This window comes from Choristoneura fumiferana, chromosome 4 (genome assembly GCF_025370935.1).
Source record: "Choristoneura fumiferana chromosome 4, NRCan_CFum_1, whole genome shotgun sequence".
Classification (NCBI taxonomy): domain Eukaryota; kingdom Metazoa; phylum Arthropoda; class Insecta; order Lepidoptera; family Tortricidae; genus Choristoneura; species Choristoneura fumiferana.
In genome coordinates this window covers 7,432,311-7,454,830 of record NC_133475.1, presented here as the reverse complement: position 1 = coordinate 7,454,830, position 22,520 = coordinate 7,432,311, and the positions used below count along the sequence as shown (strand labels likewise).

General features: G+C 35.6%; 1 protein-coding gene across 2 annotated transcripts in view; it reads right to left on the bottom strand.

Moving 5' to 3' along the window:
- Positions 1 to 21,599, bottom strand: part of LOC141427395 (leucine-rich melanocyte differentiation-associated protein-like) — a 33,834-nt gene extending 12,235 nt beyond the window's left edge. Inside the window, exons 1-3 of one of the 2 annotated variants that reach the window (XM_074086760.1) lie at positions 21,336 to 21,599; positions 12,959 to 13,044; positions 11,144 to 11,285 (exon numbers count right to left, since the gene is read on the bottom strand). In XM_074086760.1, coding sequence (XP_073942861.1) covers positions 11,144 to 11,285; positions 12,959 to 13,044; positions 21,336 to 21,386 — 279 coding nt within the window. In that variant the 5' untranslated portion in view covers positions 21,387 to 21,599. Of the gene's footprint in view, positions 1 to 11,143; positions 11,286 to 12,958; positions 13,045 to 17,508; positions 18,200 to 21,335 lie in introns of those variants that run through there. The other variant, XM_074086759.1, reaches the window with a different exon arrangement.
- Between the last annotated feature and the right edge of the window lie 921 nt (positions 21,600 to 22,520).

The following is a 22,520-nucleotide window of genomic DNA, read 5'->3' as shown; positions in this document are numbered from 1 at the left end:
AAAGAATTCTTATTCCTCCAGTCCATAAAACTCATAGGTTTTTAAACAAATCTTTCTAGTTTTCGGCGGCAAAAGATTATCAATTGTCTTTTTCTCTTTGCTCGACATCATAATTTTCACTATCACTTGACGACATTGCGAGAATAATCAATTTATTTTAATCGTTTATGATTTACGCTCTACAACAATTTCAAAGTTTTCGCGGTAAGTATTTTTTCCAACCAGACACAGATAACAAAATCGCATCGGCGAAATGGTCCATACACAAACTGGAATAAATAGAATGGCGCCACCTTCTATGCGGAAAAAGCATAGAACTAGGACCACGTAGACTAAGAACGTAACATTTTCGTCATGAAAATGGTCCACACACAATCTTATTTTATGCCAAAAACTAAGGAAGTACTGGCTGTTTGAGTTTATCTAATTCACTCGAAGTAAATTAAAACATTAATTACTTTTACTCCCGAGGGACTAAAATACTCACTTTACTCCCACCTCGTAAGGCTATATTGAGCTACTTTTAGAGCATGAGAAGTGAAAATATATTTTTAAACATTAGCTTATTATAAGTAATGTAAAATGAGTGCTTAAATATTAAAGGACTTACTTTGCGGAGGTCCATATCAACGAACTATTAATTGTTTATAGTTCATCGAGTGCTCAAAGTTTAAACCCTGATATTACATAAGTAAATATTGAATATAACATTGAGTCGTCATGAGTTCCAGGCAACTTGGTTTCATTTTCTTCGTGTCATATTTCTAATCTGTTTTATCCAATTACCCCTTGACACGTACCCAACTTTGATATTACTTTCCTTTTGAATTGCTATCTCGCCAAAGGGCGGGCCATAGCCCTTGCGAACCTTCACTTGTCATTGTCAGGCTTTTATGACGAAGTTTGTCAGGTTCCAGCATTTACATTTGCCCACGCCTAGGTTTGTCCTTATGTAGGTATATGAACTGACAATCTGAACTAACGTTTTTTATTGCAAGATGCAAGGTGTTTTTTTCAGTTGAAAAAAAAACTTCAATATTAGGTACTTAACCTCTCGTGAGAAATATTTAAAAAAATACAAAATTAAACAGTTCAACTACCTAACGATTATAAGTCATCAACGGTCTGAATGATTTCGATAATTTCGGAAGATTATAGAAGTACCTAGGTACAACAGCTGACACTAGAACTTGTTATGTACTAAGAAGTAGACATGACTTAAATTCGGGTTTTGTTCTGCGTAATACCTTGATTTTAGAGAAGCTCGATATCAAGAAAAAAGTTCGCGGAACAAAACCCGAATTTAAATCATAGTTTTAGTTTATTTAATAAGATTACATTAGAACTCAAACCCTCAACTCCGACAAAAGTCGGGTATAGTTATGTTTGCTGACGACACGTCTTTACTGTTCAAGGTTAGTAGAAAAGATACCGACTTCATTGAGCCCAATGAAACCCTGTCCGTGATATCCGCATGGTTTGCTGCCAATAATTTGTTACTAAATCCTAAGAAAACTAAATGTATTAAATTCTCGTTGATAAATTCATCTAGCTCGAATTCAGTTTCTAATATAAAGTTAAATGGTCAAACTATTGAATTTGTAAAATCAACAGTATTTTTAGGAATAACGCTCGATTCTAAACTACAGTGGGGACCTCACGTCACAGCAATCGCGGGTAGATTGAGCTCTGCTGCTTTTGCAGTTTGGAAAATACGGCAGCTAACCGATGTGGCGACGGCACGGTTGGTGTATTTTGCTTACTTTAATAGCATTATTTCGTACGGCCTTATTTTATGGGGATCTGCTGCAGACATTGAGTCAATTTTTATCTTACAAAAGAGAGCAATTAGAGCAATTTATAATTTGAAGACGCGTGAATCTTTAAGATCTTTTTTTAAGGAAACAGATATCCTAACCCTGCCGTCGCTTTATGTTTTTTCATGTATGTTAGGAAGAACATATGTGATTTTCCCACTAACGTCGATAAGCCAAAGGCTACTAGAAACACAGGGAAGCTTAAAGTTCCATCTTACAGACTGGCTAAAACCAAAAAGTCTTTTCTGGGAAATTGCATACGTTTTTATAATAAAATTCCAAAAAATATTATAAATGAAACGGATACAAAATTCAGATCTATTGTCAAGAAGACATTAATATCAAAGGCGTATTATAAAGTTAATGATTATATCATGGACAGGGATATTTGGAAATAATTCCGATCCGCATTAGCGATCCCTTCAAATAGCGAACCTACTGTGTTAAAAATAAAGTTGTGTTAAATACTTGTGATGTTACATATCATTTAATAATATTGTAAATCTGTTTAAAAAAATATATATACCTCGTTGAGTTTCTTGCCGGATTCTTCTCAGCAGAGGTTTTTCCGAACCGGTGGTAGATTTTTTTTTTGACATTCATAAGTGCTTGTTATAGCCTAAACTGAATAAAGATATTTTGACTTTGACTTTGAACTTACATAAATGTCAGTTAATATATAATATTGAAATCGTCAAAGGTATAAATAAGATTAATAATAATATAATGACCTAACCAACAAAAAGTTGGAAAACCCCCGACTTTGTCACTTCAAAGTTCACTATCTCAAAAACGGCTGAACATGTCTAAGAACCATCGCTAGAAAACCTGCTTTCAATTGAAAAAAAAAACCCGCATTCAAATCGGTCCACCCGTTTAAGAGCCAAGGTGCCACAGAGAGACAGACAGACACACACACACACAGACACACATAGCGGTCAAACTTATAACACCCCTCTTTTTGCGTCGGGGGTTAAAATTAAAATTCCAATCATGTCATGATGCGAAAAATAACAATAATTAAAATATAAAATTAGTAATAATAATAATAATTAAATTCATTTATTCAAGTAACATAATGACTCATTTTGTTAAACAATTTATCTTAACCTGTGTTAGTAGAAGATTAGAGTAAAGTAATGACCTGATAGTCTACAACATTGTGTAGACATGACTGTCGTTAAAGGTAAGTACTCTGTATAATTCTAACTCTATTGTTGTAAAGTGGGCAGACGACTAAGTATTGCTTTGCTTATCGATCAAGGTGGTTATATTATACCTGTAGGTACCTGCTGTTCAACAGCTTTCAGCTTTCATTTCACTTACTCCTGTTATTGAAATTTATTTAAATAAGAATACTACAGTGCACTACCAAGATTTATTAAAAAAAAATTTTTTTTAGGGTACCTCCCATAGACGTAAAGTGGGGGTGATTTTTTTTTCTTATCCAACCCTATAGTGTGGGGTATCGTTGGATAGTTCTTTTAAAACCATTAGGGGTTTGCTAAGATTTTTCGATTCAGTGATTTGTTTGCGAAATATTCAACTTTAAAGTGCAAATTTTCATGAAAATCGAGCGCACCCCCCTCTGCATGAAAATTAAGCCAGTGGTGGATTGAGTAAATAGCAGCCGAAGGTATAAAATATACCTAAACTTGGAAGATTCCGTATAAAATACGAAATCCTTAGAAAAATATTACTTAATTTTTTCGTAATGGCTACGGATTCCTATTTTGGGCGTGTCCGATAAGCTCTTGGCCGGTTTTTACTTTATTAAATTGGAATAAGGTGAATAATGTATGCGTCTTTAATAGTTGACTGTATCGTATCGTTTCAGTTGTCTAGAGACAATAGGTAGGTAGGTATTCTGTATAAATTTTTTAAAACATATTATTTATATTAAGACATTTAATGCACTGAACTTATATAAATAATAACGCTAATTTATTTGTTTTTATCTATACTACTATTATAAAGAGGTTAAAGTTTGTGAGGATTTTGTGAGGTTTTAGGGAGTCATCTCTGGATCTACTGAAATTCGGTAAGAAAGAAAGAAAGAATGATTTATTTGCTTAGAATACGTAAATACAGATCTTTATTACTACATGATTTGAACCAGTATTCAATCGACGAATCAACATGCAAATTGATTAAAAAAAAACACATCAGCTTTTACCTATACATTCACAATGATTATGAGAAAATTACTTTATATAATTAAAATTTTGTCAAATTTAAAATAGGTATACAGATAGTTGAGTCCACGAGAAGAACATAGGATAGTTTTTATACCGGAAAATTGCATATTTCCCATGGGATAATGATAAATAAAGTCTACGCGAACGGAGTTAATTATATTATATTATAAGTTTGTGTTAAATACTTATGTAAGTATCTACCTTTTTATGGGGTCCATATTGGCTCATATACAATTTTTTATTCGATTATTTATAATAATACCGGTTCGTAATCATAATCATCATTTCTCCGAAAATTGTTTCTTATATATTTTAAAGATAATTATTTTTACTACTTACTTTTTTACTCATAATTTCATCAACGAGATTTAATCTATACCCATAATGTTATTTGGAAGAATTTCTTTATTTATAAATTTATTTAATATAATCATTTTGGCCCTAGCCCTCTTGTTCTGAGAGGAGGCCTGTGCCCAGCAGTGGGACGTATATAGGCTGGGATGGATGGATGGATGGATAATCATTTGTACTCATGTGATTAAAAGCTATATCATTTAAACTAAACGTATATCGGAACGTACACAGAGATTATGATTTACATTGGAGGGTATGCCTAGTTTAGTCCGACCGCGTATTAAAAAGGTAGGCTGCTAAAACATCTGGACCCTAAATATTATTATTAGATGTTACCTAAATATTATTTAAAAATTACTCGGAAATAATATTGATCATGAAATAATTATATTGGGTTCATATTCATCATTACAAGTATTAGCAAAAAAAATTCGGTTCTGGCACTTCGCCGGCCGCTACCGCGGCACGCTCGCTTCGCTCGCTCGGCTCGTGCACTGAGGCTCGCAGTTCTACCTAACACTCCTCCTCGCTTCGCTCGTCGTCGTACCTAACCAGACCTGCCATATTAGAATAGGTAGAAGCATCGAATTAAGGAACCAATATATTTCTTAGGGATAAATATAATAATTAGGGTATCGCAGTTTCCTGACAAATCTAAATATAAGTGACAGAAAATATAGTTCCCATATTATTTACCCAGATATTCGCATTAAAAAAGTCTTCAACTTGTATATATGTATGAATAGATTAGAAATAAACAAAGGTATGCTTTAAAACGTATATAACACCAAATTTTATTACCTAAAATCGATATGTTGAATAATGATATATACATAAATTGTAGTAACAGAGGTATTTAAATTAAATGACATTATGAATACAATAAATTCGGAGTTCCAATGATTATTGTCTAAAATAAAAATATATAATGATCATTAGGATGTAAAATTGTATAAGATACATTTTCGAAGTTTCAATAATCAAATTTGCAATTTTATAAGAGCTTTGGCGCACCCTTTTTTTTGTAATGCAAGTTTTTTTTGCCAAAAATACTTACTATTAAATGTACTTGTATAGTCATAAAAACTACAAATCAGATGAATTTATTAAACAACACACACTGAAATAAACATACGGTATGTGTAAGTTTGTTTCAGAATTTCAATTTTTTTTTATCGCCTTCTAAAAAGCACATATTTTATTTGTGACCCAAGAACAAATTAATTGCGATTTTCATTGTAATAAGTGTGTCAGGAAGAGCAGTGGGCTTAAAAATGATCAAAATTGGTGGGACGTAATTTATGGAGGGCCTTACGTTAGCCTATATATAATGAATTGAGTTCGTTCGACACGTCTCCAGAATCTCCCTGTATAGATTACGAAATTCCTAGGCATATCGTGAAATGGCGCCATTTCATGATATACCTAAAAGTTGGCCAGGCATACTTATCGCGATGTGCCTGAAAAACAATACGGCAGATCGATTAGAGCAACTTCGATATTCGATATTCCTAGCTCTATACGGGGCACATAGTGATATGCCAAAAAAAGAAAAGTTTAGGTTTAGGTAAGACGAGCGAAGCGAGGAGTTGTTAGTATGAATTGTGACCACAACGCACAAGCCGAGCGAGCGAAGCGAGCGTGCCGCGGCAGCGGCCGGCGAAGTGCCAGGACCGATATGGCGGCGTTTCATGATATTATGCCTAGGAATTTCATGATTTGCTTAAACGTCACTAGGCAAATCGTTAAACGGTGAGTTTTGAACGATATGGCGGATATACCTAGGAATTTCCTGATCTGGCGGATTTTGCGATCGGCCGCCGACACATAGAATAGAATAGAACTATTTTATTCGCCCTTCGCGCAGTAAATAAAACATAATAAAAATACATTAAAAATAAAACCATAGCATTAAAATAAAAACAAGTATTATGTATTTGCAAAATCGCGAAGCGGTCCCAGCATAGCAGTGTTGGCCGTATAAGCGTATTTTGAGTGCCAGTCCATTGGTTTACTTATCCTTGTTTCAAAATGTAAAATGACGCCCATCAGTCCGGTTTAGGTCAAGCTACATGCTCCATCTATGCATGATTGATGAGCCGAATCTAAGAGAGCCCCATTAACCTTTTCGTCAATCAGCTCTGGTTTGGCGGAGCGTGATGTTGCCAGCCTACAGTGAGTGACGTGGTTTGAATAATTAAATCCCTAAGTAGGTAAGTATTAGTATTACCAGCGAACGAGAAAATTACGACAATAACGCCTGATCGCTTGCTACCCCAGCCACCTGAGCTTCGTCTATGTTCACAAAATAATATTAGTATGAATTGCGAATGTTTGAATAATCCTACTACATATTTAATATTAGGTATACTTCAATGCGAAAGTGTGTGTTTGTGTGTGTGTGTGTGTGTGTGTGTGTGTGTGTGTGTGTGTGTGTGTGTGTATGGGCGCGTGTGCGTGCGTGCGTGTGTGTGCGTGTATGTGTGTTTCAATTCAACTATTGGTTTTATAATGCCAGGGTCGGACCGCCAAGTGTCTTTGAATACCTATTTTAATAGTAGGTATATTGTACAATAAGAGCATAAAACGAGCCATTTTAACAGAGACATTTGTATAAATAGCCACCCGAGCTGGTGCGACGAGGGTGGATAGACACGTCGAGGGGAAAATGGGTTTAATGCTTTAGTTTAAAATTCTGCTTTTCATTTCATCAACAAAAGTGGAAACAATAATTGTTCACTTCTTCTATTTTTCATGCAACGCTATATAAACAATTATTTAGTTTTGTTGATTTAACAATCAATGGTTTATTTAAAAAAATATATAATTTTTCTATTTGTGGCTACTAACACCTAATTACCTTGGTCTTAGACGAAGATTTTACTTTATGCACTAGAGCATAAAAAGGCATTTTATGTCGCTTAGATCCAGCATTACATACGAACTTTACGGCATGAGAAATGAAAAGGTTATTTTAACTCAGAAGTTTGCATTTTTCACTGCTCATTGAGGTACAGACCTGAGTACCCAGCTATTTGATATTAATTTCTTCCACGCGTTCAGGATTTGTGCATAACGAACGCTCACGGGAAGTATACAATTCTTCTAATACGATTCTATGTTTTTCTTAGGGTTTCATAATATTATCTTACCAAATTTCTTCACAATGTGTACTCAACATTGCTAGGTTGTACGTAGGTGGTAACGTCTGGAACTACTGAACCGACATCAAAAATTCTTTAACTGATGGAAAGCTAATTTATCCTTGATTAACACAGGCTACTTCTAACCCCGGAAAAGTGTCAAGTTCCCGCAAGAAGTAGGCAAAGTTACAGGCAACAGATATTTTTCGATAATGTTATAACTTAATATGCTTCCTGCGATTATCCCTGATTCCATTTCTTCGCCTAGGGACTGACTAACACGATACACGATAACTATTAATTGCGTTTCGTGTAGGTAATTCCAGGATAGATGCCCCAGTGGGATAGATGCCTCGATTTTAATTTCGGCTAGTAGCAGAACTATGACCTAAACTTCCAACACATAATAGCAAGCGCCATCCCTGCAAACCTCGGTGCTGCTGCCATCGTGAGCAAGAGCGCACGCGTTTCGTCATAAAGTGCCAGAACCTTCCGCGGCGGGACCTCAGAGAGTGTGGAAATTATATTCGTAAGTATTTGTGTCCGAATAAATTTTGACTTGCTTATAATTTGTCTTTCATAAATTGATTTGGTAGCACTGAAGCTTAGGCTACATGGATTTATATGTTTTTTTTTGTGATTTTATCATTACTTTATTTAGTACCTAAAAGGGCATCTATCCTCTGCGAAAAGTATAGTTGCCCCGTTTTTTAATCGCATCCTCAACTTGTTTTAAATATAGAATAATTTTGTTGCAGAGGGGCGGTAGATGCAGGTCCCTTCCAACTGAAGCAACTGGAGGTATATGGGGGAGGCCTATGCCCAACACTGAACGTCCTACGGCCGATATGATGTTATTGATACGGCCAAAATGCCTCATAAATAATAGATAAGAGAAAACAGGGCGTTGTAGTAGCATGCAAGCAAAATGAAGAAGGGAGAAAAAAGGAGTCAACAATATTTTGATTTTGGCTATCGCCATAACATAGAATACTGCTAGGACTCTGACAAAGTTTTACCAGGAATGATGAAAAACAAATTTACGTATACAAAACTTGTATATTTAGTGTGGTTCTCTTGTATTTTCAAATAGAAAAAAAACGAATTATTTCAAAATATGTTTTTAGTTTTTAATAATAATTTTAATTGTAAAAAAATTATTGTATGTTTATTTTTTATTTTTTGTGAGTTGTACTGAGCTAGGTTTTTTTTGGCAATAAAGATTATTTTTACTTACTTTTACTTAAATAATGAAAATGAAAACTGATAATGTTCAATTTAGCTTGTTTGATTTTATAGGGAATCTATCCACTAACCCGTTTTTGCCACCGAGTCGTCTATCCCCCACGGTAGGCATCTATCCCATTTTTAAGGGGTCAAAAAAGTACGATTTACACGAAATCTACGACATACTATGTCAAAACAAGTACAGTAAAATAATAGATTAAGGATCATAGTTATCATGCGCATTGGACGCATTGCTATAAAATGATGAATTAATTGAGTTATAAAGCTTTTTCAAGAAGTGGGGCATCTATCCTGGAAATACCCTAAGTCAGTTTCTCGAGTTCTAATTGGGATGTCCCAATTTTTGACAACATATAATAAATCGAAAACCATTTGGTGAAAAAGGCTTCGTGAAGCGTTTTCAGAAATCAGATTCTAAAAATGTGATAAACTGATTTAAATAAACAAAATTTAAGTAATGACCCTCATTTGACTCCTGGAGTGTCTCGTCACAAAGGCAGTTATAAAGCAGGTCTACATTCTTAAGCAAATTGACAGTTTGAAATGTTCCTGTCCTGCTTATAATAGCAAAGAGTGACAAAGATAGAACTTTAATCACATGATGCGCAACTGGGCTTAAACAGTTGTCATTTATCGTAAAGTCCGAAATGTATAAGAGTATTTCCAATGTATTTTTACAAATTAAATTATAAAATTACTATGTTACAAGTAAATACAAAGGAATTTAAATATCAGATTTTTAAAAAGATATCTATTTACTATCACACCATTAAATAAACAAAGGAATAATCGAAGCTAAAAGAAGAGAAATAAAATAAAACTATTTGTCATGGTTCATTTAGGACCCTAAACCGTGCTTGAATTATTGTCAAATTGTAATGCCACAGATTATGTTATGTAAAAAAAATAAATACTAATCCAAATTCAAAATCAATGAAAATGGTATCTTAAAATATCCTATTCTTTCCAAAAATAAGATAAAAACTATAGGTTATTTTTTTTGGTGCATCCCAATTGACTTTGAACTCTTATGTTATTAATCTCACACGTTTTCGCAATTCCCTGGAAACTTGGCTTGATATCAAATTATATCTCACATGGGTGAAGTTTGTAGCAATAATTAACGTGTACCTGAATGGCACCTGGCGCCTCTTTATGCTTACTTAGTTGCGATTGCCAGACAAAATGTGCACTTAGTCTGCCTGAAGAGAATGCAAAACACTAATTACAAATGTTAATTTTGATAGTAAAAAGAGTATTTTAGCGTGACGTGACGAGTGTTAAATGCTTTGTTGAGGCTCTATATGAAAAAAACCATGTACCCTACAGAAATAGCTAAGATATGGCGTGGTTGTTGACGCCTATATTCCATTTATTTTAACATTTGAAACTTAACGGTAAAATTTGCACACTTTTTTAAATCTGACCGTTAATTCAAACCTTAAATTAAACGGAATGTAGCACGTGTGTATCGACGGCGCACCCACACACGCACACGGCGACCAGCGCGGGCGCCGCGCCGTCGCCACTCGCCACTAGACTGTCGTCACACACACACCGGCTACCGGTTTCGATTAAATACCAACAAAAATCTTAAAATCAACTGCATTTCCACTCTCAATTCATCTGTCACACCTAATAAATCTATCATTTGAATACGGATCATTCCCTACTAGTCTAAATAAATCCATCGTCAAGCCTATATTTAAGAAAGGAGAAAAAACTAACCTAAATAATTATAAACCGATAACATTAATTCCCGTCTTGTCAAAAATATATTAAAAGGCATTTTACACAAGATTAGACAGTTTTTTCACTAAAGATAACATTCTAAAACAAGAGCAAAACGGGTTTAGAAAAAACAAATCGACTGCATTGGCTTGTTACAAATTGAATGTCAAAATAACAAAAGGTATAGATTTACAAAAGGGCACTACTGTTGGTGAACTATTTTTCGGCCAACGCAACTCTCTCTTAGCTCTTACAGATCCATCTATAATACTAAGCTGGTGAATTGACTGAATGTATTCACTCTGATCTACATAATTATGAACCTATTTACGAGAATAACGAGGTGAGCAAAATTTACTAGAAATCATAAATGCTTTTGATCCCCACAAAACTTTAAGAGTGCAATTTTTATGCAATCGGCCGAAAATCAACAAATTAAGAATTCAGAATTACTAGAATAAGTTTATATAAATATATAAATTAACGATGAATTAATATGAACGTAGTATCCATACAAACTTTACGTACTACCTATTGCATAATTTTAAATGAATAGTGAACTGCATAATGTTAGAAGAATGTGGGTGAAATTTTATTGGAGTTCTAGTAGCTTACATAGCAGGGCATATGCTTCCTATAGATATATGCATACCTGATTATTATTGATCGAGAGGGTCTTTAAATGCGGCAGAAGTGGGAAGGTGACTCCGTCGTTCAGTTTGTTGTTGTCTAGTATCAGCTCGTCCAACCTCGGGAAGTGTTCAAAGCCTCTTAGAGTCTCAATACTGTTGAAGCTGTAGGTAAATACAACGTGATCAGTAAGCATTATATTACCTAAAGGTGCTTTTCCACTAGCGTGGCGAGACGAGGTGAGACGATAACTGAAATCGCGCCGACCAATTTCCACCAAAAATTACCAGTAAATACCGCGCGGACGGATACACACTATGTACGCAGATATAAACTATATATATTAACACTATGTACGCAGTCATACGGCTCATTATTACAGTAACAAAAAACAAAACTCTCGTATCGCACACTCCACAAACCATACTGTTTCCACCGAAGATGCGCAACGAGAGAATTAAAATTTTACTATACAAATTTCAAGTACCGTCTCGTCCTACATCGCTGGTGGAAAAGCACCTTAACAAAAGCCGTCGGCAATCTTTGTGTTAATTATTAAAAGTTTAGTTATCTACTTCTGCATCAATAGCGTGAGTTTCTTCAGTCAATTTTAGAAGTCACACCCGAGAAAATTTACCATTCGAAAGTAGGTAGTAAATATTTTTCTACGTATTTTCCTGCAGCAACAAAAATTTCAATAAGTTGACCAAATTGTGTAGAGCTTTCATATTTTTACTACACTACCAACGTTACTAATTTTCAAGTGGTGTAGAAAAATCGGCCTACAGAACAACATCAAAATGCGCATAACAGCGACAGTCAGTATTTTCAGTTTTTTACGCGCTATCATTGCAGTATTTGCAGTAAATATTTAGAGAAATAGAAAGGATAAAAAGAATTCGATACGGATGGAATTCAAAATGTTAGACCGCAAATTGATAGTGTGCACCAAAATCATCATCATCATCAGGCTATAGCAGTCCACTGCTGGACATGGGCCTCCCCCAAAGAGCGCTATTGCGCCCTGTCCTCGGCTAGACGCATCCAGCTTCTCACAGCAGCCTTTCGCAGATCGTCACGCCACCTGGCCGGAGGGCGTCCTACACTACGTTTGGCCGAGACGCGGTCTCCACTCAAGACATGCACACCAAAGAAATTGCACCAAAATGTACATTATAAGACTTACTTTTTGTATTTTAAATTTTTTGTCTTTTGTAATTTTAAATGTAGAATTTTATGACTACTTGGTAACAATGTTAAGTCTAAGAATTTGATGACTGAATTAACATTGGTTATGCTTCTAGTGACTTGGTGCAACTCATGCTTATTGTTCCTACAACTATCAGGTAAACATATATGCAAGGAAAAGTTTCACGAACATTGACCTGCACTTACTTTAAATTCAAATTGCTTCAAGTGGATTATGTCTAGCTTCAAGTGAGAACTTTACAAATCCCGGAGTAAGAACGGACGCGACGGGGAACGATTATAAAATGCTTCAGATTTAAGTAATTGTATCATTCGGGAACACAGATTAAAAAATAATTCCCTCTGCGTTTAATCGAACAAGTAAAACAGATACAGATGCATGGTTTTGCCATCGTAAGTATATTGTCGGAACAGTTAGTATTTACCTATCGTGCTATCTCAACTAGCTTACTGACGCCAATTGCGAAATTAAGAGAAATACGAACTTATACGATAAAAAACGATGGAAAAACTTTATTCACTAGATCGGTATAGCTTACAGATACCAGACAAAATATCGGGTACGTATCAGAGAGCTGCACAATTGGCCCTGAACCTAATGATAAGTACATATACGATTTCTACTTACCTTAAGTCTAAATATCGTACTTTAGCACCATACATTTTCCATAAGGCCGGCGGGATTCTTTGGCAATCTTGACCGCAGTAGGTAAGCTGGAACAGTAATGCATTCATTAATTTAAAATTTCATTAACGTTCTAAACGTAAGCTTATTCAAAGTATTTAGGTCTTCTTCCTGAAACAGATATTTAGTTAGTCATTACTGTTAGATAAACTTTTATATCTACAGGGTAGCTAACTACCTACATCGCTATACAAGTACATCGTGTAAGTATCGTCAGAGAGCGCCTTGCTGTTTACCAGTAGCTCTTATACTATTATGAACATGGAAAAAACAACGAAAACTTTCTTTCTTTCTTTATGTTGTATTTAGCAGGCACACACAAACATATATTTTACTGTTACTTTATTTTTATAAGTACTTTTCTATAGCAATACAATATTATTATATTTCGACTAATAAAGAAAACAACGGTCTGTAACTTAAATCCAGACACCATTACGCTAAGCATAAACGTGACTCCCATGCCGGTTTTATGTCTCGTCATATTGTCCTTATTCGAGTCCTATCTTTATTGCGGGTCACTTTATTAGTGTCATATTAAAGTATTTATTATACTGGGAATGCTACTGGAGACGCGCAGTTATCTTAAAACGTTATGAGTCATTTTGGACAGGGAGTGCTACTTTTTTTATTGCCACCGTGCTATCTAATTTCAAGAGACAGCGATTGAAAGATACGAGTATTTAACCGAATGTAAAGGATTTAAGTAATTTAGTTATTACCCGCACGCTACATCCTAAGATGGCGCCAGATCAGCGGACTCAGCTGCAGACCCGTCATTATCATGCCTTGATCACTTTTTAAGTACTTCTCAAACGCAGAACTCTTCCTTTTTATTTGGCGTGACACTTGAGTTTCAAAATGTTTTTGGTTAGAGTGCCGGTAGGTACAAAATAAGTGGGGGTAGTTAGGAAAACTCTTGTGGCTAAACAAACGGGATACTCTACACGTCAGCCTACTCGTGACCGCGGCCGTCGTAATGTGGCTTAACCGTCGAGATAATTTAAAGAATAGTACATTGTGCATTAAGGGGCGTAAGAAGGGGATTACTAACGAGAGTCTATTAGAAGCCCGACGCCGGAGGCAATCACACAGTGATTTTCATCACATTCCGAGGAAAAAAATGCAAAAAATTAAATAATTTTGTGTCCAAACACTTTCAGCTCAGCAAAAGCAAGACGCTAAGAAAACAACTGAATAAAATATGGCTACCCGCCAATACAGGGGGCTACTACAAAATTCGAAAGTCGAAATTCGTATCGTACCGTCCCTCTCACTCTCGTATTAAGTAATATTAGTGTCAGGAAAACGATATGAACTTCGATTTTCGAATTTCGTGGTAGCTCTCCTGATTGTCCCTTTTTTCGAGTCGTCTACCATAGATAATACTAAGAACCGTGTTAAGGTCAGAATTTGAAAGGTCTTACGGCCAGATTGTTCCAAAATGCTAAAAAAATATTTACAAAAATTATTGCAAAACAATTCGATATTTAAACTATAAAAATAACGAAGTTTCATGAAGCGTGGCAAATTTTTATGGTGTAAAATTAGGTTATATCTAAGTTTTAAAGATGTAAATAAAACGTTGGCTGACTTGAAACCTCTTTAGTCGGAAATGACGTACTTACCTACTAACTTTTTATAACTAAAGTCACAACTCCCTTGGGGAGGGAAAACTATAAGTACGTAAATCTATAATTCCCGCGGGAACAATGGAGGCATGGAATAACGTCACTGACGAGCAAGACAAGTGTGATGAAAATGTCATTACGTGATTAAGTTCCGGGAGTAGCAGTTAAAAATGATTTTCTTTTACGTTATAATAAATGGCGCACAATAACAATACCGTAAAATAGTTTTTCTCAAAAATGGTATGAAAAGTTGCCATTACGTCATCAAAAAAGTCGTAGAAAGTAACGCATCCTGGAGACTAGCTGCTAGTGTCCAGGAAGTAAGTATGAAATTACTTCCTGGACAGTAACGGGTTCCTTTTAAAATTTGGAACCCGTCACAAACAGCGTGCGGGCCCAGCGGCAGTGTTGGGTGTAGTTAACTAGTGTTTTGAAATGGTTCCATGTCATCATTATCATCATCATCATCATCATCGCCATCATCATCACCATGACTAACAATCATCATCATCATCATCATTACCTTAAATAAATAAATAAATAATAAATATTATGGGACACTTGACACCAATTGACCTAGTCTCAAACTAAGCAAAGCTTGTACTATGGACACTAGGCAACGGATAAACATACTTATATAGATAAATACATACTTAAATACATATTAAACATCCAAGACCCGAGAACAAACATTCGTATTATTCATACAAATATCTGCCCCGGCCGGGATTCGAACCCGGGACCTTAAGCTTCGTAGTCAGGTTCTCTAACCACTCGGCCATCCGGTCGTCTACTCGGCCATCCCTTAAACCATCATCAATCGTCTAAATCATCATCATCATCATCGTCAACCATCATTGATGGCCGAACTACAAACTTCTACTCGTCCAGGATGACTTACTTACTGGACTCTGCGGTAATGTACTATTATTTTCTGCATTTCGTACCATTCTAAGTGCTAAATTGTTACTATTTGATGCACGTAGGTATTCGTATTTATAGAAGCTCGAATAGTGTTTGATCAATCTAATTGCCTCTTCGCATGTGGCGTGCCGTGTAATTTTCCTAGAAGCCAGATGCTTGATACAATTCGGCAAATTAAACATAGTTATCAATTTAATTAATGGAAATTACAAGCGAGAAGTCAAGTCATGAAATTAATGGAGTGGATTATTACCCATTATGTTGGGTGATAAAACAAAGTGTTGGGCACTTTATAACTATGACGATTATGGTCCAACGTTTGTTTTTAATACATTTGTAATGTGACATTGTGTTTCGGCAGAAACTTGATTTAGTGATATGATATAGTGGTACAATTATTTTCTTAAATTCTACAAACATTATGTATGATTGCTTAATTCTGGCAACATCGGTTCTGCTGGAGTCAGAAAATGACCCGTGATTTTGTAAAATACACATTGAGAACTACAGCGTGTATATGTTTCCGGGCAACTATTTTCGGTCTTGTCTAAAATTTTGGCTATAACTGCTGGGTTAGTAAAATTAAATGCAATTACGTAAGCTAAATTAATTCCGTGGTTTAGTTAGAATTGGTTTGGGAAAGTTGTTAACAATTTAAAATAAAATTGTAAGAAATCACGCACAAATAGTTTTTTTAAAGGATCGGATTGTTAAAGTGATTTTTTTCGGACAACAAGGGTTTTCCACTCTTTATCCGATTCCGACGAATAATGTCTAAAATGACCATACAGCTAAATGGCGATGAGAAGCTGAATAATGGCTGAATAAGCGTGTTTACTGCTGAGTAATGGTAGACCTATTAAGTATTCGGTACTGAAACACTTATTTGGTCAATAAGTTGGCATAGCTCGCAACAGGCGCAACTTTATTCGTAGCAATTCAATTTTTTCCCTGAAATGCTTGGACGTGTAACAATTACGTATAATATTTATTATTTTTCGTCATTTTCTACCCTTTTATATCGTACTCCAGACACAACAATATATAGTATTTTATTTGTTTCACGTAAAACAACTTTACTGGAAGTAGCGGTAATCTGGATTATATGTAAATCTATGCTAAACAATACTGCCGTGTGATCGATAACAGCAGTACCTAAGTATGTTTATTTTTTATTTTTGCCAAAATTGACTAACGAGTATGCTAAATACCTATAATATCTTTGTAGCGGTCCGAGGTCACCAACGGTGCTGGCTGAAAATCAGCGCTGGGGTGTTTATTATTAACGCTTCAGCATTATGCTGAGCAGTGTCCGATTCACAACCGCAATGACACATACTTTCCTACGTGTTGTCTATTTGTACTTAATACTATTGTTGTGTCTGTGTTGTGAATAAATGTATTTTCTTTCTTTCTTTCTTTCTTCTAAATAGGGTGCCGTTTGAAGAATATAACAACAATTGATATAATGCTACAATTTATATAATTTTCATTTGATATAATTCAATTTCCAAACTTATATCTATTGTTATTAATTCGATTTGATGTACTTTGGGTTAGGTTAGGTTTATTTTATATAAAAGTTCAGTGAAGCTCCTAGCCTTGGAAATTATATCAAATGTTGTTATATCCAGTGAAATTAAATCAAATGTTGTTATACCGATCATTACACACCCTGCTGAATATGCTAATACCCGTTAGTCAGATTTTGCCAACTTACTGCTGAGTAACTCCAATTTTGATCTTGGTCAAAATCAAGCTTACTGTTGATATCTATAGCACGGCACGGCAGAATGCAGTGCTATGCTTATTTTCTTTATAGTGTCAGTCTAAAAGAAAATAGATGCATGTAGCTCTAGATACGTGTGACAGTGACCAGAGCAAACCTTACATAAGTACTTTAGGAGCCTCTGCAATATAGTATTTTGTATTTCATACCTGTATAAAGTCATAAGGTTCTCCCGCTTCACTTTCCATCACCACACTCACATGAGACTCAATTCTTAACACATCTGCCTGCTCAATATTGTAATTTTTACACGCTGTCATCAGTTCCAACGTATAGTTATACCGAAACCGTGACGGTGTATTTGGTGGGCTTATGTAACTCTTTATAAGAGTCCCAATATCTCTATATTTTGCGACGATAATCATCCACTTGATGATAGCAAACGGGAACATGTACGATTCAACAAATGTACAAAGTACGATGCCTACGTTGAGAATCGTACAGAAATGTCCAGAGAAGAACTTCGATATGGCAGTTTCTCGCTGCGACTGCGACATACCTAATGCAATTTTATCGTTCCTTTTAAAAAGTTTAAACACGTATCCAGCGACATCATTCGCTCGATCCTTCCTTTACAACACGTCCACGTAGTTTAAAAAAGCCACTAGATGTTTTTCCCGTCGAGAGCTAAAATATAAAATTGATATTTACGCTAACTGAAGTAGTCCATTGCTTCCACAAATCATAAGGAGTGAACATTTTCTTGGCCAAAAGTTTTTCATATTTTAGGGCTACGTTTTTGTAGAAACTGTGTACTTAGTAGTCTATTAATTTCCCACAATTAAGCTGTATTAAGTAATTGGCGTGTCATGACGTGTAAACCACTTATTTATGAACCACATACTGACAGTATTAACACTATTCTCCGCGATCCTATGTAAGCGGTAATGCTGTAATTTAATAAGTAACGCCGTGGCAGTGGAACACTCAGCTTTGAAGCCGAGATTTAATGCTTTGTTAATCGGATACGAAGTTCAAATTAGAACCATATAACAATGTTTAAGATTTGGGTAGGCATGCCCAAAGAAACATGACTCCTGTTACAAGCACGCTAGCAATATAGGTAGTAGGGAGCTCCTGCTCTCTGTGCAATAACTTAACAAAAAAGATTAGGCCCTGTCCTCACTGTAATTTTTTTTCCGCGCGGTTTTTTTTCTCGCTATTCTGTAGCACATTCAATCTTATACTAGTATCCGCACTGGTGGAAAAAAAATCGCAAAGAAATTGTATGTACAAATGGTTGTCTGGAAGAGATCGCTTTTAAGCGATAAGACCGCCTATTGTCTACCCTTAATCTAAGTGTTTATATTATAAGTTTTTTGTACTGATTTATGGTGTGCAGTAAAGAATATTTGTATTGTTTGTACCTACCTAAAGCGCGGAATATAATTCTTAGGCTGGAAACAGTGCTCGACCGACGGTACGTCCTCACCGTACGTCCTGACCATCAGCGCTGACCGTCGGTTGCGAAAATTCATTCAGTACTACACTGACGGCGAACTGCGACGCGTGTGTACAGTTCACAGGTCGGTCGCTCCGTCAGCGAAGCACTGAACGCATCCATACAATCTCATAGCTCGACGGTCGACCAACGCCGCGCGACCGACGAGCCGGACCGACGGCTCGACCGACCGTAGGCGCGTACCAAATCACGCGCGTACCGTCAGCGTAGCTGTGTGCGCATTCATAGACTCGCATAGATATAGCTACTCCGTCGGTCGAGCACTGTTTCCAGCCTTACGAAAAAATTCGCAGCGCGGACAGGGCCTTTAATAGGTAATGGATGTTGGTAGCTACGAGTATAAAAGAATCTGACAGTGCCAGCCAGTACCAAGCTGGCAACTTACGATATAATTTATGGTGATGTGTCGTACCGTACGCAACTTCATAAAAACATCCTTCTTAATATTATAAATGTGAAAGTAACTCTGTCTGTTACCTTTTCATGCTTCAGCCATTTGGAAATAATGGATGACACCACACACCAGAGCTGCCAAAACTCTGAGTGGACCTCACAACAGCAAAAACTCATGAGATGACCCAGGAATCAAAGGAAATTGTTTTGAGGAAGATCAGAGGAATTATGCAGGAAAACATCTTGGCATGAAATGAAAAAAGATTGTTCGGGAGCCCTAAGCCCAATTTCCATTGTTCAATTGTTGTTGTGGTTGTCAATCGTCAATGAAAGCCGCAGATCAAGGAGACAACTCCGATTATGTAATGGACTAGTTGGTACAGTACAGGCTGTTGCCTGTAACTTTGTGTGCATCCATACATCGAAAATACAAACTGAGACATGGATGCACAGAAAAACCAGAAAAAGAGACCAACACTGCATCCATATACTTTTGGATAAAAGGAGCATTTAGTTAAGGACCGACAAAGAGAGTATAAAATTTAGAAATAGTTGTGATGCACTTATGTTAGCTCTCCGGGTGTCGGGGCCATATTTAAAATTTACTATCATGTTGGGACCGACTACATAATATGAGTCTCTGTCTCATAATCAAAGAAATTAGACCTAAAGGGCCCCATATACGGTACGATTAGTCTGTATGATCGATCTGATGAAAATCGACGAATCGTACCGTGTGTGGGGCCCTTACTTAAAAGGTCACAATGGAGAACGAAATGCAAACCTGTGACACCTGTGACACGTGATGACGTGACATTAACGCCACTTTGATGTGATGACTTTGACATGTTTACTTTCGCAACGCCATTATATACTTAGTAATTTATTCAAGTTTATATTGAAAATACTCGATAATCCGAATTTTACGTCTACAAGTTGTCAACTCGGATTGACAAATTTTTTACGCTCTTCAATTTGATGTGCATTTCGTTCGAGTCTACCATACCCCTTGACGAAATTATTAATATAGGTATGTAGTAACGCACGCTGAAGCTACCGAACAACAGCTAACCAATAGTGTCTTTTCCAACCTCAACATTAGCGGAATCATATATGGTATTGATGGAGCTATACTTTCAAGAATTGAATTGAATTGATCATATATATATATACAAAAATTGCTTGTTTAAATTAGTAAAAATTCACAGAAATTGAATGTCATTTACTGTCATTTAATCCATTTTATGCTAAACCATCAGTGTAAGGCTTAAATAACATTAAAATAGTTTTTTTGGTGATATTTTTTATAACAATTGCGAATTCACAAATGTAATTCATGGGCAGCTATGAAAACAGTGTTTTGAGATAGATCTAGGAGCCGGACTGACACCCAAAGAGATATGAGATGAGGTACATATCTCTTGTGCCAGCTCTTGCAATGTGAATCAACCAATCTATACAATACCTTTACTATGTGCAGTACAAATTTTGCCATAATAATGAGAACTTTAAACTATATACATGTTGGATAATTTCCAAAAAACATTAAACTGAGAACTCTAAGTTCAGTTTGAACAAGTTTGCTATAAAAAATTCACAACTGACAAAATTAACCTGTTGTGTGAACAAAAACTTTTTAGGGGTAACTTTAGATAAGTACCCTATGATAAAAGGTGATCAAAACTGGTAACAAAAAGGCTCAATTTAACAAGTTTTGGACACCTACAGAAAAAGAAGACCAATAAAACAGTTACTGGGATTGAACCATTTTAAAGTCGGCCCAGAATGTATGGGTCAAGTTGCCAGAAATAAATGAATTTATTATTATTATTATTATTATTATCCTTTGCTCAAGTAATATGTATTAATATTATAGTCTCAAAAGATAGTTAAGCAATACAGAATGTAAAAGAGGTTATCAGTGTCAGTTAAGTCCACTGTCAGTCAGTTAATTAATTGCATTATTAGGTAAGTAACCCCGCATAGTCACACAACTTGTTCATTATGATTGCAAAGAAATTATGATAACTCAAAAGATCAGAATTAAAATAAACAAAGCCTATAATCAGTACAAACAAAATAGCTTTGTTTACCTACTTAGTGCCTAACTACGATACATACCCGATTGTTTTCAAAAGATACGGCGAACGAATTAACATGACTTTCTTCCATTTTTTATTCAACAAATAAACACTTGCTGACAAAAACAAAAGTTATAGATAGTGAAAAAAAATATTGTAGTGACTTCCGGTAGGCTTAGGTCGGTCAACGTCTTGTTATATGGATTTTAATACTTAATTTTTAAACTTGTATTAGTTCACCCACAACAAGTAAAAGTTCTCTTCGCAATACTTCTCTCCCTATATACCTATACTGTAATCTTTGCTTCGCATACTTCGTCTTTCGCTTCGTCGTCGCGTCGCTGTCACTTAACTTTTGACATTTGGACAGACGTTACGTTGCGTTTAGTTATTGAAATAGTAACTCTTTCGAATAGGGTACAATCTACGGTACAATAGAATTCATTTATTGTTTTACTTTTGCACTGATGGTAATTAATGCGCCAAAATAAATTTAAATAATAATTTGTACAAAAACAACAATCTGCGCTTTAATCAATGGTCCACAACTTTAAAAAAGGAAATTCATATTATTAAATTAATTTTTTTTTTTTTTTTTTATTTGAAACGGGCAACGTACAAATTTGTCACATTAGCCCATAGGGCAAAACATTAACTAACCAGAAAAAAAAAATTACATCAAATTGATAATAACTAATTCTTGTCACATCAGCCAACCTGAAAGCATTAACGCCATGTCTGAGGCCGGCTGAGCTAAAATACCTACAAACATACCGTGTCATACTTGCTCAGGTTGGCTGCTGCAACCAATGCCTCCCTCGCAGCACGATTCCGAACACATTCCACCAATAAATGTTGGACATCATTAATTAGTTAAACGTATAAATAGGGCAAGTACAGTTGACTACAAATAGATGTGTACCCCCCTGATGTATTAACCTGTAGATACACATTGCCAAACAAAATCTCCATCAAAGAATGTCCGAACTATTTATTTGTGTGTAACAAATAAATCATCACCCACACAAATTAATTAAAAGAATACGTGACGAAATTTGAACCTAGTCTTTACTAAGTTACAGTTGAATTTCGCTAGCGGCCATATTCCACAATTAATAAAAACATTTACGTGTGCGTAGAAACACTGATCCCACCACACAAACAAATATAAAGAATACGTGACGAAATTTGAACCTAGTCTTCTCTCTATTACAGTTGAATTTCG